The 14564-nt window shown below is 37.3% G+C and overlaps 1 protein-coding gene across 1 annotated transcript in view; it reads left to right on the top strand.

The window, feature by feature from the left end:
* The window catches only part of Usp32 (ubiquitin specific peptidase 32), a 141254-nt gene that overhangs the window by 19987 nt on the left and 106703 nt on the right, over nucleotides 1–14564 (top strand). The window contains exon 2 of the mRNA XM_028772406.1: nucleotides 13372–13499. Coding sequence (XP_028628239.1) covers nucleotides 13372–13499 — 128 coding nt within the window. The remainder of the gene's footprint in view (nucleotides 1–13371; nucleotides 13500–14564) is intronic.

The raw sequence follows: 14564 nt of genomic DNA, 5'->3' as shown, positions 1-14564 counted from the left end.
CACCACCACCACCACCACCACCACCACCACCACCACCACCACCACCACATATTTATGTATGTTTGCATAAACTTGTGTCAAGTTGACATAAAACTAGCTGGTACATCTTTCAGAATTGTAGATAATGGGAATCATAAAAGACTATTAACAAATCTTAACAAAATTACATTTCTTCTTTGTAAAAGCACAGAAAATATTCGTTTTAATTTTACATGTCAGAATCTTACAAACTAAGAATATGCAAGAGTTATAAATGATTGTAAGTGCTGAGCCATCTCTCCAGCCCTATTTTTTGATCAGAAAGGAAGAAATAAAAGCTGTCAAGGCTGGAGAAATGGTTCGGGGCTGGGGCGGGGTGGTGGTGGTGGTGGTGAATCACTTGGTGCCCAAGCGTGAAGACCAGTTTGAATCCCTAGCACCTATTGAGGAGAAGATACCTTGGCAGTTTGACTACCTAGACTAGTTAAAACTGGTAAGCTCTGGGTATATAGCAAGTGACCCTGCCTCAGTATATCTGGTAGAGAGTAATATCAGAAGACACCCAACATGTCTCTGGTCTCCACATGTGTAACAACAGGCAAATAGGCATGTACACCAGCTACATGTACACACATACACAAGGAAAAACAGAGTTAAATCTGGGGTTCATTATTGACTAGCTTTTTATTTTCTTTAAGTGAGATTGAATCCTTTTTTTATTTACTACCAAGTGCTGGTGTGGACTTAATAATCAAAAGCTTGGTTATCACAGTTTTCTCATGGCCACATCCAAAGCGAGAAGAGCTCAGTTTGACCGTGTCAGTGTGAATTTCCTTAACTCATTCAGACTTGCTGATACCTGACTCCTGTCTGTGTAAATAATTCTTTCAAAATTGGTTTTTGGTATCAAAAGGAGCAATATATTGGTTATTACATAGTTTTAAAAGAAATTTTATATTGCTACCATTAATAGAAATAAGCCACCTTTTTCTGTCAAATACTAGATGTAGTGGTTGCAGAGACATCAGTTTTCCAATATTATTTCTTCTGAAATAATGCTGTTGAATATTTCAGAAATAGTGTTGAGATATGAGAAGTGTATGCTTTCTTTCCTTCCTTTCCCTCCTTCCCTCCCTCCCTCCCTCCCTCCCTGATTGATTGCTTGTTTTCAGACAGGATTTCTCTGGTTTTGTTTGTTTTTGACAGGGTTTCTCTGTGTAGCTTGCTGTCCTGGAACTTACTCTGTAGACCAGGCTGGCACGGAACTCACAGAGGTCTGCCTGCCTCTGCCTCTTGAGTGCTGGGAATCAAGGTGTGCGCCACCAAATCCCAGCAGTATATACTTTGCTTTCATCAGTTTTCCAAGGAAGATGCTTTTAAATTCTAGTTATTTCTATTTTGCATGGAAAGAATAATTCCACATTTCATTAATATATTGTATTTGACTGATACATACTTTTATGTTGCATTTAAATTTTATGAATTTGTTCTAAGGTTATTAACTATATTATTCTGTCAACAAAGATTTTCTGTGAATTCTGAAAATTATAGGGAACATTTCATGATTGCCAGACTAAAATTAGGTATAAGGAATTAACTTTTAGTTTGAAAAGTTTGGGTTCAGCTAGTTCAGTGTAAAAAATTAAAACCTCTTTCCAGAGGCATTGATGGAGATACATATCTGGCTGAGTGTGTTGATATGCACCTTTAATCCCAGCACTAAGAAGCCAGAGACAGCTGAGGCTACATAGTGAGACCCTGTTCCCCTGCTCCCCAGAACAGTATGTATGCATTGTCCTTTGTAGTTTTCTTTACAAAACTATGTGGTTTATATATCTGTATATCTTATCAGAACCATTGGGCTTTTCTGACAAGGATCTTAGTTGACAGTGAAGTTAATGAGGAAGACAAGTTTAGGGTAAATTTGTTGTTTTTTATTATGTTGTGAAAGACTTCTCTTTAAAGTGAAATAGAATGGACGAAATAAATGTGTGTAGATTCCTGAATGTTAACTATGAGTGGTTTAGTGAGCCCTGTGCTCTGAATGCGTGTGTCTACTCTAAAATTCATGTGTTGAAACCTTATTTTTGAGTGATGGCATTAAGGACATAGACTTTGGAAGGTGGTCAGATCATGAAGATAGAATTGTCACAAATAAGGTGATGCATTTTGAACTTTTGATCCCCTGCCTCTAGTTCCCAAGAGCTGAGATTATAGGCATGGGCCACGACACCTGGATTGAAATGCTTTTTAAAGAGTAAAATGGTAAGTTAGGTGTAACTTGTTATTAATTCTGTTCAATAGGTTAAAGATACTGAACACATACTATTTTCATATTTTGGTTAGATTTATAAAGGAATTTGAGCTACTAGATGCCTTTTAACTAACTGTTTTCTCCCTCTCTGCTGGAGGTAAGGATACTAGGAAACATAGAATGTCACTGAACTGATGAATGTTATGTTGCTGATAGCTTCAGAAGTTTATGAACTAAGAAAATGATAAATTGTGTGGTTTGAGAAACTTTTGGAAGCAAGAACCTAGAAAACTTATCAACATGTTAAATCGTCATTTTGTTGTATTGCAGAAAATATGAGAAGCTAATGAAGACTTAAGGGAATTTTTTTTCAGTCATATTTTTAAAATTCTATTTTAGTGTCTAAGCATTCAGCAGATTTCCTGTGACTGTTAACTAAGTTATGTCTTTTTTGATTTATAGTCTGTTCTTACAGGCAGTTTTCAAAGTCACAATCTTCCCAGAAATTATTTTAAGTTAACTTTATAGTAGCATATTTGACATGTTTCAGAATGAGAACTGTCACTCCTGTTAAAAAAAATTGTACAACTTGAATGCTTCTCTATCTGTGCCCTAAAGTTTGCTATTACTATTTGATTCATTGACAAAATAGCTTGGTTTTTCTGACACAAAGATCCCAGTCTATATTTTTTTCTTCACATTTTTACACACTAAATAGAATTTTGTAACAGGAACAAGGAAGCCAACGTTTCTTTTAGATTAGTTCAGTTTTTTATATAATACAGACAAACTCAGAGGATGCCTGGGAACAGAAATAGAGGCAGATGGGTGGTAATGCTCTGTAAGGATGGCACGGCTTCTTTTGATTACAGATACTGGTGGTCTGAGAGGTGAAGATATGGAACCACAGTCCATTTACAGTCTACACTAACCATGTGTGCTGTGGCAAAGCCAAGAACAACTTCATTTGTCAAGTAGAGAGCCACTTTTAGTTTCCTAGTACAGAGTTTCCTAGTATATAGCAACCCTGACAGCACTATCTTTGAACATTGAGGCCAAATGCTGTAGAAACTGCTATACTTTAATTTCTGCTTTGAATTACAGATGATTTGCTCTGAAATATTAACTAGAGTATAATACTAGTGGATCATTTTTACACTTTTTCAAAAACAAAAGCAGATTTATTTATTATTTATTTATTTATAAAATTTATTTTTAGCTGGATGCTGGTGGTGCACACCTTTAATTCCAGAACTCAGGAGGCCCAAGGTGGCTGATCTCTGAGCTGCAGAATAACAAGGACTACACAGAGAAACCCTGTCTCAAAAACCAAAAACAACAGCAAACAAATATTTACTTTTTTAGTTTTTATGTGCATGGATTCTTTGCTTGTGTGTTTGTCTGTGTACCACTTGCATGTTTGGTGCCCTTGTAGGCCAGAAGAGGGTATTGGGTCCCCTGGAACTTGAGTGGCAGATTGTTGTCAGTTGTGGGTGGGTGCTAAGGATTGAACCTGGGGCTTAATGAATGCTAGGGAAGTACTCTACCAACTGAGCCCTATTTTATTTTATGTGTATGAGTGTTTTGTCTGCATCTATCTGTGCACTACAGTAAAAAAGAAGATGTAGATCCTCTGAGACTGGAGTTACAGATAGTTGTGAGTAGTTGTATGGGGGTTTAAATTGAACCAGGGCCAAAAGAGCAGCCAGGTGCTCTTAACACCTGAGCCATCTCTTGCCTCTGACCTCCTAACTATTTTAAGTGGATGTGGGGATCAGAACTCAGGGCTCATGCTTACACAGCAAGTATTTTACCAACTAAGTCATCTCCTTAGCCATAATAGCTTTCTTTATAAATGTTTTTTTTTTATTTTATTTTGAAATGGTGCTTTTGCCCTTTCTATAAAAACCTATGACTGTGGAGAAATGACTCAGTGGTTCAGAGCATTTGTTGCCTTTCCAGAAGACCCAAATTCAATGCCTAGAACTTACATGGTGGTTTACTACTGTTCTAGGGATCTGGTACCTTTTGACACCAGGTACATACATGGTGCACAGATATAACAAACATACATACAAGCAAAACACTCATATACATAAAATGAAAAATAGTTTAAAAAATTATAAGAAAACTCTTAACTCTCTTTATCTTTCATTTTCTTTCCCACAAATAGCTGTTTGTTGCCTTATTAAGTAGTATACTTCATTATAGAACTAATTAAGTACAGGAAAAGATTCCCTTTTCATTAATCCTATAGAATATACCTAGAGCATTGGATCACTAAATCATCTAAAGATGGCTTTTCATTCTTGTGCTTTGGTGTTCCCTTTTTTTGTTCTTGGGTAAATCTTAGATATTGAAAGTTTTGTGTCTTTTTTTGATGAAAAAATAGGTTGCAATCCCTGCTCATCCCCCTTGTTCTTTAAGGCTGTATTTGATACCATACCTGAAATGGTGCCTTTTGGTATGGATCAGATAGGAATTTGATCTTTCTTGATGATGCCACAGTTTATATGGTTTTGTTCAGTGTCTATTCTGCTACTTGGTCTTGTACTTTCCAAAAGTGTCAGAATGGAAATTTAAATATTTAGTTTAGCTCTAACTCTGCCTAGATATAATTCTGTATTGCTGGTTTTTGGGTTTTTGTTTGTTTGCTTGTTTGTTTGTTTTTTCCCAGACAGAGTCTTTCTGTGTAGCCCTGGCCATCCTGGAACTTTGTAGACCAGGCTTGCCTCAAACTCACAGAGATCCACCTGCCTCTGTCTTCCAAGTGCTGGGATTAAAGTCATGCACAACCACCACCCCAACAGTTTAACTCTTCTTACTCTGACCTCTGCAGTAGCACTCCTGTTTTGCAGAGTACCATTATCTTTAGTGCTTAGATATCTAAGCTGTCATGATGGGATTTGTAAAAGGAAATTATATGAGTTGTTTAGGAACCTATGGAAAAAGAAAACCTAATCCAAATAATGATAATAATTTATCAATATGAAGATTTCCTACTCATATATATGACATATTTTCAAAAAGTAGCTTCTTCATAATATAGCTTTGACATTCTCTCATGGTCCTTGAATCTGACCAGCCTTGTGACTTAAGAGGTGACACTATTTTTTTTTAAACTGTGGATAGCAGTGAAATGTTGATTTTATTTTTATGTTCCTTTCTTATTTTAAAAAATTACTTTTATTATTTGTATATATATGGTGTATATATATACGTGAGTGCATCTGCATTTACGTGTGTGTACATCTGGAGGACAGAGCTAGTCTCCCTCTACCTTTTTTGAAAGAAGGTTTCTCACTGAATATACACCTCAGGATTCCTGTCTCCATTTCCTACTTCTGCCCCTCAGTGCTGGGATTATAGGTGCATACTGTAAGTTCAACTTTTTTCTTTTATTCTTTCATCTTAAATCCCAACTGCAGTTTCTCCCTCTTCCCCTCCCTTCAGTTCTCCACCTCCAATCTTCCCATTCCCCCAGATTTACCCTACCTCTGCCTTCCCTCAAATAAGAGTGGGGCTCCCAGGAACATCAACCAAATAGCCAACCTCAGTAAGACCAGGTACATCAAACAAGGTCAGGAAGAGGCAACCCCAGTAGGAGAAGTGTCTGCAAACAGGCAAAAGAGTCAGAGACAGCCCCACTCCCACTGTTAGGAGCCCCTGAAAGAACACCAAGCTACTCAGCCATACTATACATGCAGAAGACCTAGGTCAGACCCCCTACAGGCTCCCTGATCTCTGCAAGCCCCCGTGAGTCTCAGTCAGCTGATCCTGTGGACCCTGTTCTTACAGCATTCATGATCTCTCTGGTTCTTCCTATTCTTCCTCCTACTGATGTTTTGGCTGTGGGACTCTGCATCTCCTCCCATCAGTTGCTGGATGAAATCTCTGATCTTTGACGACAATTATGGTAGGTGCAAGGGAAACTCCATGGAATCTATGAGAGTAACCCTAGCAAAGATTCCTAGTAATGAGGAACACAGCCTGAACCAGCCACTTTCTGTAGTCAGGCAAGGCCTGAAGTGGAGGGACAAAACCAGTCACAAAACCTTCCACCTACAGTTTGTACTGCAGAATGTTCTGGGATATTCAGCTTTTTTAAGTGGGTAACTGGAGAATCTTAGGCCCTTATGCTTGTGCAGCAAGCACTTTATCTACTTAACTATCTCCTAAGTTCTTCCAATTTCTTTCTTGAAACAGGTCTTCCTTATAGCACAGAATTCTTTGTATTAGACTCCAGAGTGCTGGGATTACTGGTGTCTTATCCCAGCTTTCTTCATATCTTTTGTTTTAATATTTTCTGTGCATTGTTTATCTTTTAAAACTTTGGTAAATTTCTTAACCTTGATTCCCTTCATTCTGTTTTCTTTTGAAACATGTTCTTGAACAGGAACCCTATTGAATTTTCTTCTGTTACCAGAAATTGAAAAGAAAGAGAAGCAGTGGATTGCTTACCTCTGTAGGCTTTCTTTTTCAAAATGTCAACTTTTCCATTATGGAATATTTTGTATATATATGAGCATCAAACATTTTAATAGAACATTAAAATAAGATTTAGTTTTTCAGTAGATTCTAGAGTTATTGAAAAAATTTTAGTGGGAAGGGACAGGGAAGAGAGAGGAAGGAGGACAAACTGTGGTTCGGATATAAATATAAAAGAAGAATAAATGAAAAAGGAAAAAGTTTTACACTCATTACACTTCTTTCATCTTTTTTTTTTTCTAGAATAATTCTTTAAAAGCCCAAACTTACCAAGTATATTTATTCCTTTCCTGCCTTTGGACATATTTCTCAGGTCTCTTTTTCTGTGTGTTTGCTTGTTTGTTCTGATAGGATCTTGCTACTTAGTGCTGCCTGGTCTCAAACTTGCTTTGATACTCCTGCCTCTGGTTCCCTAGTGCTGAGATTACAGATGTACATGATGAGGCCAAGCTGTTCTCTGTTGATTTTTAAAAATTTTTTATCATGTGAATTTCCATTTTCCAAGATTCTTTCATAATAATTTCTTCATCTGTATTCCCTTTGCACTTTTTATTTGTTATGTTCCTTATCACTTTGTATAAACTTGTGTTATAATCATTCATTTGAACTCTAGTGTCAGCCCAGCAGTGGTGGCGCACGCCTTTAATCCCAGCACTTGGGAGGCAGAGGCAGGAGGATTTCTGAGTTCGAGGCCAGCCTGGTCTACAGAGTGAGTTCCAGGACAGCCAGGGCTACACAGAGAAACCCTGTCTCGAAAAACCTTAAAAAAAAAAAAAAAAAAAAAAAAAAAGAACTCTAGTGTCCTTCTTCTAACAAACATGTCCAACCCACTGCCCAGAATAGCTGTGCATGAATGAAGCCCATCACAAACTTGTAAATTTCCTGTAAAATTATGTGTTTTGTGAAAAAAAAAATCTTTTGGCAACTCTAATTTGAAGTTCTCAAGTGTGAACTTTGTATTGGTTGGTTGGGGGAGGGGTGTTGGACATCAGTTCTCTAAATACTCATCAGGTGATTGATTATAGTTGTGTGGCGGGGAAAGAACTATTGAAATAGTTGTGATCATTTCACAATGTATGCATGCGTGAAGAAAAGGGGAACTAGTAGACTAAAGAGATAAAGGCGTAACAGTGGCTGACTTGGAATAAGACTCAGATTATTGACATCTGTCTTTGTAGCTCCTATAGTGTCCAGCATACTATTGCCAATTATGATTTGACAAAATGTATTTGCCTATTCTTTTTTTTTTTTTTTTAGTCTTAGATAGGGTTTCACTTTGGCCTAGAATGGCCTTGAACTCCTAATCCCCCAGTGCCAGTGCTGGGATGATAGGAATACACTACCATGCCTGGCTTGAATAACTTTTGTAGCAGATATTGCTAGACTACAAAATTGTGAAGTGCCTTTAGGAAAAAACAAACAAAAACAAGGTCTTACTATGTAGCCTTCCTTGACTGTTCTGGAGTTCATTATGTAGACCAGGCTGGCCTTGAAAATCTGCCTGCTTCTGCCTCCAGAGTGCTGGGGTTAAAAGCATAGACTACTACAGTTTTAAAACCAGTGACCCCTTCCTTTCTTCCATGCAATGTTAATTGCTTGTGGTAGTTTTTTGTTTGTTTTATGGTGTTGAGAGCTGAACTCAGTGCTTTTGTGTGTCCTAGATAACTACTCTACCACTGAGCCAATACTAGCTTGTAAAATTTATTTTTTGAAAGGAGATTTCCTTTATTATTTTATGGACTGTTAGTTTTCATTTAGTGTTGTGAGTGCTCAGTGATGTGACTTAACTGTCTTTAGACAGTAGTCATGTTCAAATCTAAAGCAATGATGAGTCTGTTCTTTACAGCTTGTGACAGGTGTGTGTGTGTTTGTGTGTGTACATGTGTACATGCAAGGAGACCAGAAGAAGACATCTGGGTTTTCTGTTCTGTCACTTTCTATCTTGTTAGCTAGAGATAGGGTTACACTCATTGAACCTGAAGAGCTCCACTAACAACCAACAAGCCTGTCAGCTCCTTCCCTTACCTTGGTGCTGGAAATACAAGTCAATGGATAGTTGTGCCTGGCTTTTTTACATGGGTACTGCAGATTCAACTTGAGTTCCTTATACCTGTGCAACAAGTGCTCTTACTCAACAAGCCAACCCTGACTCCTTCCCTCTTTTTTTTTTTTTTTGGTTTTTCGAGACAGAGTTTCTCTGTATAGCCCGGGCTGTCCTGGAACTCACTCTGTAGACCAGGCTGGCCTCGAACTCAGAAATCCGCCTGCTTCTGCCTCCCAAGTGCTGGGATTAAAGGCGTGTGCCACCACTGCCCAGCTTTCCTTCCCTCTTTTCAAAAGTGAATTTTTATTTATTTAGTTACTATTATTTGTGTATATATGATGCATGGAATGCAAGGGTTGTACACACATGTCGTTTGCATGTGGAGATTAGAGAACAACTTCATTGAATTACTTCTTTTTCTTCTACCATGTGGTCCTGGGGATTGAACTCAGATCATCAGGCTTGGTGGCAAATACTGAACCATCTCACTAGACCCTGGCAATTCTCTTTTTGATATTCTTCTTTTGCTCTTTTTTTTCCTTTCCTTTATTTCAGTGTTTGTTTTCAGGCACTGCTGGGAATCTAACTTACAGTCTTATGCATGCTAGGCAAGAGCTATTGCAGACTTAAATTCTGAATTCCAGGCCCTAAAAATTGCCTTCTCAGTCCTGAAATGAACGCTTCTTTGTTTGTTTGTTGAAACAGGGTCTTGTTTTATATTCCTGGCTGGCTTAAACTGTGTAGACCAGGCTGCCCTCAAACTCACAGAGATCCACCTGCCTCTGCCTTCTGAGAGCTGGCATTAAACCACTATACCTGCCAAACCAATGAACATTTTATGTACTTTTTGTCTACTGATTGATAAAATGTTTGTGTACTATTTTTAGTAAATAAAAATATAATTTTCAATAAATTTGGATCTATGGCAGCATTTTAGTGTCTATAAAATATTTTGAGTACACACAATAATTTATTTGATCTTTTGATGGGACATTGTTTGCTTATGATAAACACTTTAAAAGGTTTCCATACACCTTTTATTCTTCATTATTAGTGAATAAGTTTATTATTCACCAGTGTGATGTCATAAGTACACAGTGGGGATTGAAACCAGGGCCTTCAGAATGTTCATCTGTTGGTAAGCTATAGTCCCATTACAAGCATGCTAATTTTTGAACAGAAGTTAATAATTTTTCAAACAATATTTTAACCAATAATAGAAGATTGCAGTATTACATTCTAATATAATATTCTAATTTATTTTGTCTCCAGTAGATCAGAAGCAACTTAATTTGTTAGTAAAGCCATTAATGAATTAGATATCTTGATGAAATACAATTCTAGTAGCAAAGTTTTTTCTCTAGTTACTATACTTAATGAGATGAGCTTTTTTCTGTGTTCTGTTTTCACATCTAAAAACAAAATACTGAGTTGGCGTATTGTAGATGTTAGTAAATTCAGTTTCTGATGAACTGCATTTTGGTAACTATTTGAATTATATTGTTTTTTTTTCTTTTTTAATCATTGCCCCACATGTTGTTAAACATGGAACCCTCCCTGCATATGACAAACATTTACTGAGTGATTAGCTTTGTGCCAGGCCCTTTCCTTCTTTATCTTGCTAGCCATTTCTGCCTTGGGGCTGATTATCAGGAACTTCTTGCTGGCCTTTGGAGAACATGTTTTTAGGTTTGCTGTCCTTTTCATCACCAGTTTTCTTTGCCATTCTTTTTATTTCCTCCTTTTTAGACATGTAAACTTTGGTTTCTTTCAGTTTTATGGTTTCTTTTTTTTTTTAAAGATTTATTTTTTTTTTTTTTGTGAGTACACTACAGTTGTATGCAGACACACTAGAAGAGGGCATTGGAGCCCATTACAGATGGCTGTGAGCCACCATGTGGTTGCTGGGAATTGAACTCAGGACCTCTGGAAGAGCAGTCAGTGCTCTTAACTGCTGAGCCATCTCTCCAGCCTCAGTTTTATGTTTTTTACCCAGTGTTTTAGTTATCTCTATGCCAAGGACTCCCAACAAACCTTTCTAAGCTTTATTTATGCTCAAGAAATTAAAAAACTAATGTAATTTCTCAAAGTTATAATAGGTCTTTCATAGAGTTGCCTTTTATTAAGTATACTGACTTTTCTGTTTCCTCTTCTAATAATGGTCTGCTTTTTACTCTCTTCTGCACTGTCTCAGAGTGAAAGTTCTGCACTTCATGGCTTGTTTGCAGTTGCCTTAGAGTTTGTCTAAGTTGTATCCCTCCCTCTTGGTAGAATAAACTTGATCTTCATAGTTGTAGACACTATCTCCCTGCCTCCTTTTCTCCTCTTCCTCCTTTCTTCTTCCGGTTCTTCCTTCTCCTTTGCTTAAGTCTGCCTTATGTTGCCATAGTGGCATATGGTATAAATTCCACACATTAATGTAAAATGTTCCCTCTGTTTGGCATGCTCTTGACTCTTTTACATGGCTTCACCTTTAAAAAATAATGCAGTCCTCTTCTGCATCCAGAAGTCTTCTTAGTTTCTTCCAACTTGAGCCAAAGGCAGCCATTTTTTGAAACTGTTACTCATTTCTCTTTTAATTAATTAATTTTATTACTTCTGTTTGTGTGCTCCTTAATTTTTTTGTCAACTTGATTCAAACTAGGGTCATCTAGGAAGAGGAAATTAATTTCAGAAAGTGCTTTCGTTAGATTGGCTTGTGGGCAAGCCTGTGGGCAAATTTTTTGATTAATGATTGATATGGAGGGCCCAGCAAACTATGTGAATGGTGTTACCGTGAGCAGGTGGTCCTGAGTTTTATAAAAACCAAGCAACCCATGGTTGGCAAGCCAGTAAACTGAGTTCTTCTGCCTCAGTCCTTGCCCCCAAGGTTTCCTGCCTTGAGTTCCTGTCCTGGCCTACTTTGATGATGCAGTGTAAACCTTGAACCCCTTCTTCATGTTCCTTTTGGCCATGGTATTTTATCAAAGTAAGAGAAACCAAACAAAGACAGTGCCAGTGCATGATATGTGTTGGCATGCAGCCTGTGCCCCACATCTTGTGTCAAGGTTAGAGGACAACCATGTGGAGTTGATTTTCTACCTTTATTTGCATTATTGCAGAGATCTAACTAAGGTTACCAGGCTTTTGCAGCAAACACTTTACCCAATAAACTATCTCACTTGCCCTTCTTTCTTTGTTTAGACCGGTTATTGTATAAAGTGAAAGATGTCTTAAATGCCTAAAGCAATAGGATGCGTAATTTAGATAGACAGACGGACAGACAGACAGAGAGATAGATAAGTAGAAATGTGTGTGCATGTAGTATATGCCTGTTGCCGCCCCATTTTATCTTACACCTCCCGAAACATGCCATTTTGAATTGAGGAATGCTTACCTCTGTGTGTGCCAGAGGAGAGTGTCAAATGTCCTTTTCTCTCACTTCCTACTTACTTTGCTATGAGGTCTCACTGAACCTGGACCTCACATTTTTCTAGCCAGCAAGCCCGTGATCCTCTTGTTCTATCCACTGTAGTACTGAGGTTACAAAAGTGTTTGTATATAGGTTCTGGGATCTGAACTTCTTCTTGATTGCTTAGCAATACTCTTTAACTTTTTATCTTGGTTCTGAATAAATATTCGTTATACACTTATAAATAATATATTAATATATAATATATTCATAATTAGATTAAAATAATTTTAAAAAAATGTTATGTGTGTGAGTTTGTGCATGTGAGTACAGGTGTTTAAGTAGATCAAATATATTGGCTCTCCCCAGAGCTAGATTTACAGATGGTTATGAGTCACCTGACAAGATACTAGAAACCTTTATATGTTCTTAACCATTGAGCCATCTTTCCATCCCCCCAATTTTAAATTTTTAGTGTCATCTGCTTATAATTTTTTTGTGTATGTGTGAAATAGCAAGAATCTAAATTGGAGACTGTTTAAATAATACACTCTTCTTACAAAGGAAATGTGTATGTTGATGCCCAAAAGCATCAATACCAGAATCTAATGCCATTTAGCTTACCTGTATGTTTGAAATATATGCTAGTTTTTGCTTTCCCTGGCTTGAGGTTTCTATGTGTATTTTAAAGTTTTGTCTTATTTAAAATAAAATTTTATGTGTATGAGTATCCTCTGGGACTGGAATTATAGATAATTATGTGGGGCACCATGTGGTTTCTGGGAATTGAACTCAGGACCTACAGAATATAAGACAGTGCTCTTAAATTCTGAGGCATCTCCCTTCCACCCTCTTTTTTTTTTTTTAAACTTATTTTTATTGTTTTTTGTTTTGTTTTTGAGGCAGAGTTTCTCTGTGTAGCTCTAGCTTTTCTGAAACTCATTGTGTAGACCAGGCTGGCTTCAAACTCAAGATTCCCTTGCCTCTGGGATTAAAGGTGTATGCCCTGTGCTTACTCCTGCCCCCCACCCCCCCCCTTTTTTTTTTAAATAAAAGACATTCCATGTAGCGCAAGTTGGCCTCAGACTCCATTCTTCTCTCAGCCTCCAAGTACTGGGATTATTAGTGTGTGCCTTCATCTGACTGTGAGGAGCTGAGTTTTGAAAGCCCTTTTTGTTTCTGGTTTTTTACTCATCTTCTATTTCTGATTTGTAGTTACAGATGTTGAGTTGAAACGACTCAAAGATGCCTTCAAGAGGACCTGTGGACTCTCCTATTACATGAGTCAGCACTGCTTCATCAGGGAAGTGCTTGGGGATGGAGTACCTCCTAAAGTTGCCGAGGTAATCTTTATGGTGGTGCATTTCTCTCAGAGTTGTCTACCAGCTTAAATTTAAGTTGTTTTTTTTTTTTATTTCAAGTTATTTTAATTCTTTCTGATAGTAAATGTTTTGTTTTGAGACAGGGTCTGTCATAGGTCAGACTGGCTTCTTCCAACTCATTGTGTAGCTGAGGCTTGCCTTGACCTATCTCATCTCCTGAGAGCAGGGTTTACAGGCATAGACTACCCTCCCTGTGTTCTTGTATTTTTTGCTTTAAAAATTCTGCAGGAGTCTCAAAAGATTTCATCTTCCATACAGTTATTTTTCTTGCTAAGTAGATAAGCAACAAAGTCCTGTTTAGGTGTGTTTTATTCTTGAAGGTTGAATGGGAAACCTCTACAGCCACACTTTTGCTTTTTGGTGCTTTTGCAGCTGATAAATAATGATATGAACTGTTTATGTGATTGTCTCCGTATTTTAAATATCATCTGTGACATATAATTTTTATGTTGTGTGTTTTACAAGTTTTGTATTGAATAAAGTTGAGTCCATAAATCTTGTAAATGAAATAAGAACTTATTAGCACTTACTTTTAAATTCTTTTTTTGTTTTTTGAGACAGGGTTTCTCTGTGTATCTCTGGCTGTCCTGGAACTCACTCTGTAGACCAGGCTGACTTCTGCCTCCCAAAATGCTGGAGTTAAAGGTGTGTGCCACCACTGCCTGGCTGTTAAATTCTTATTTAAATTGTAAAATGTTTAAATAAAATAAAATAAAATAAAATATGCTGCCAGACGGTAGTGGCGCATGCCTTTAATACCAGTGTTTCGGAGGTAGAGGCAGGCAGATCTCTGCAAGTTTGAGGCCAGCTTGGTCTACAGAGTTAGTTCCAGGACAGCCAGGGAAACCCTGTCTAGAAAAACAAACAAACAAACAGACAGACAAACAAGAAGCTAGGCTTGTAAACATTCTCTTTCTAAAAATAATATTATTTTGTAATTATGGACACAGATGCATTGTTTTTCTAAGTATAAAATTGATAAAACAATAAAAGTTATAATAGGAATTTTAAGCTTGATATGACACG

This window comes from Grammomys surdaster, unplaced genomic scaffold (assembly GCF_004785775.1).
Source record: "Grammomys surdaster isolate TR1022 unplaced genomic scaffold, NIH_TR_1.0 213, whole genome shotgun sequence".
NCBI classification, from domain to species: domain Eukaryota; kingdom Metazoa; phylum Chordata; class Mammalia; order Rodentia; family Muridae; genus Grammomys; species Grammomys surdaster.
Note: the sequence above shows the minus strand (reverse complement) of the source record. Positions and strands in the feature narration are given on the sequence as shown.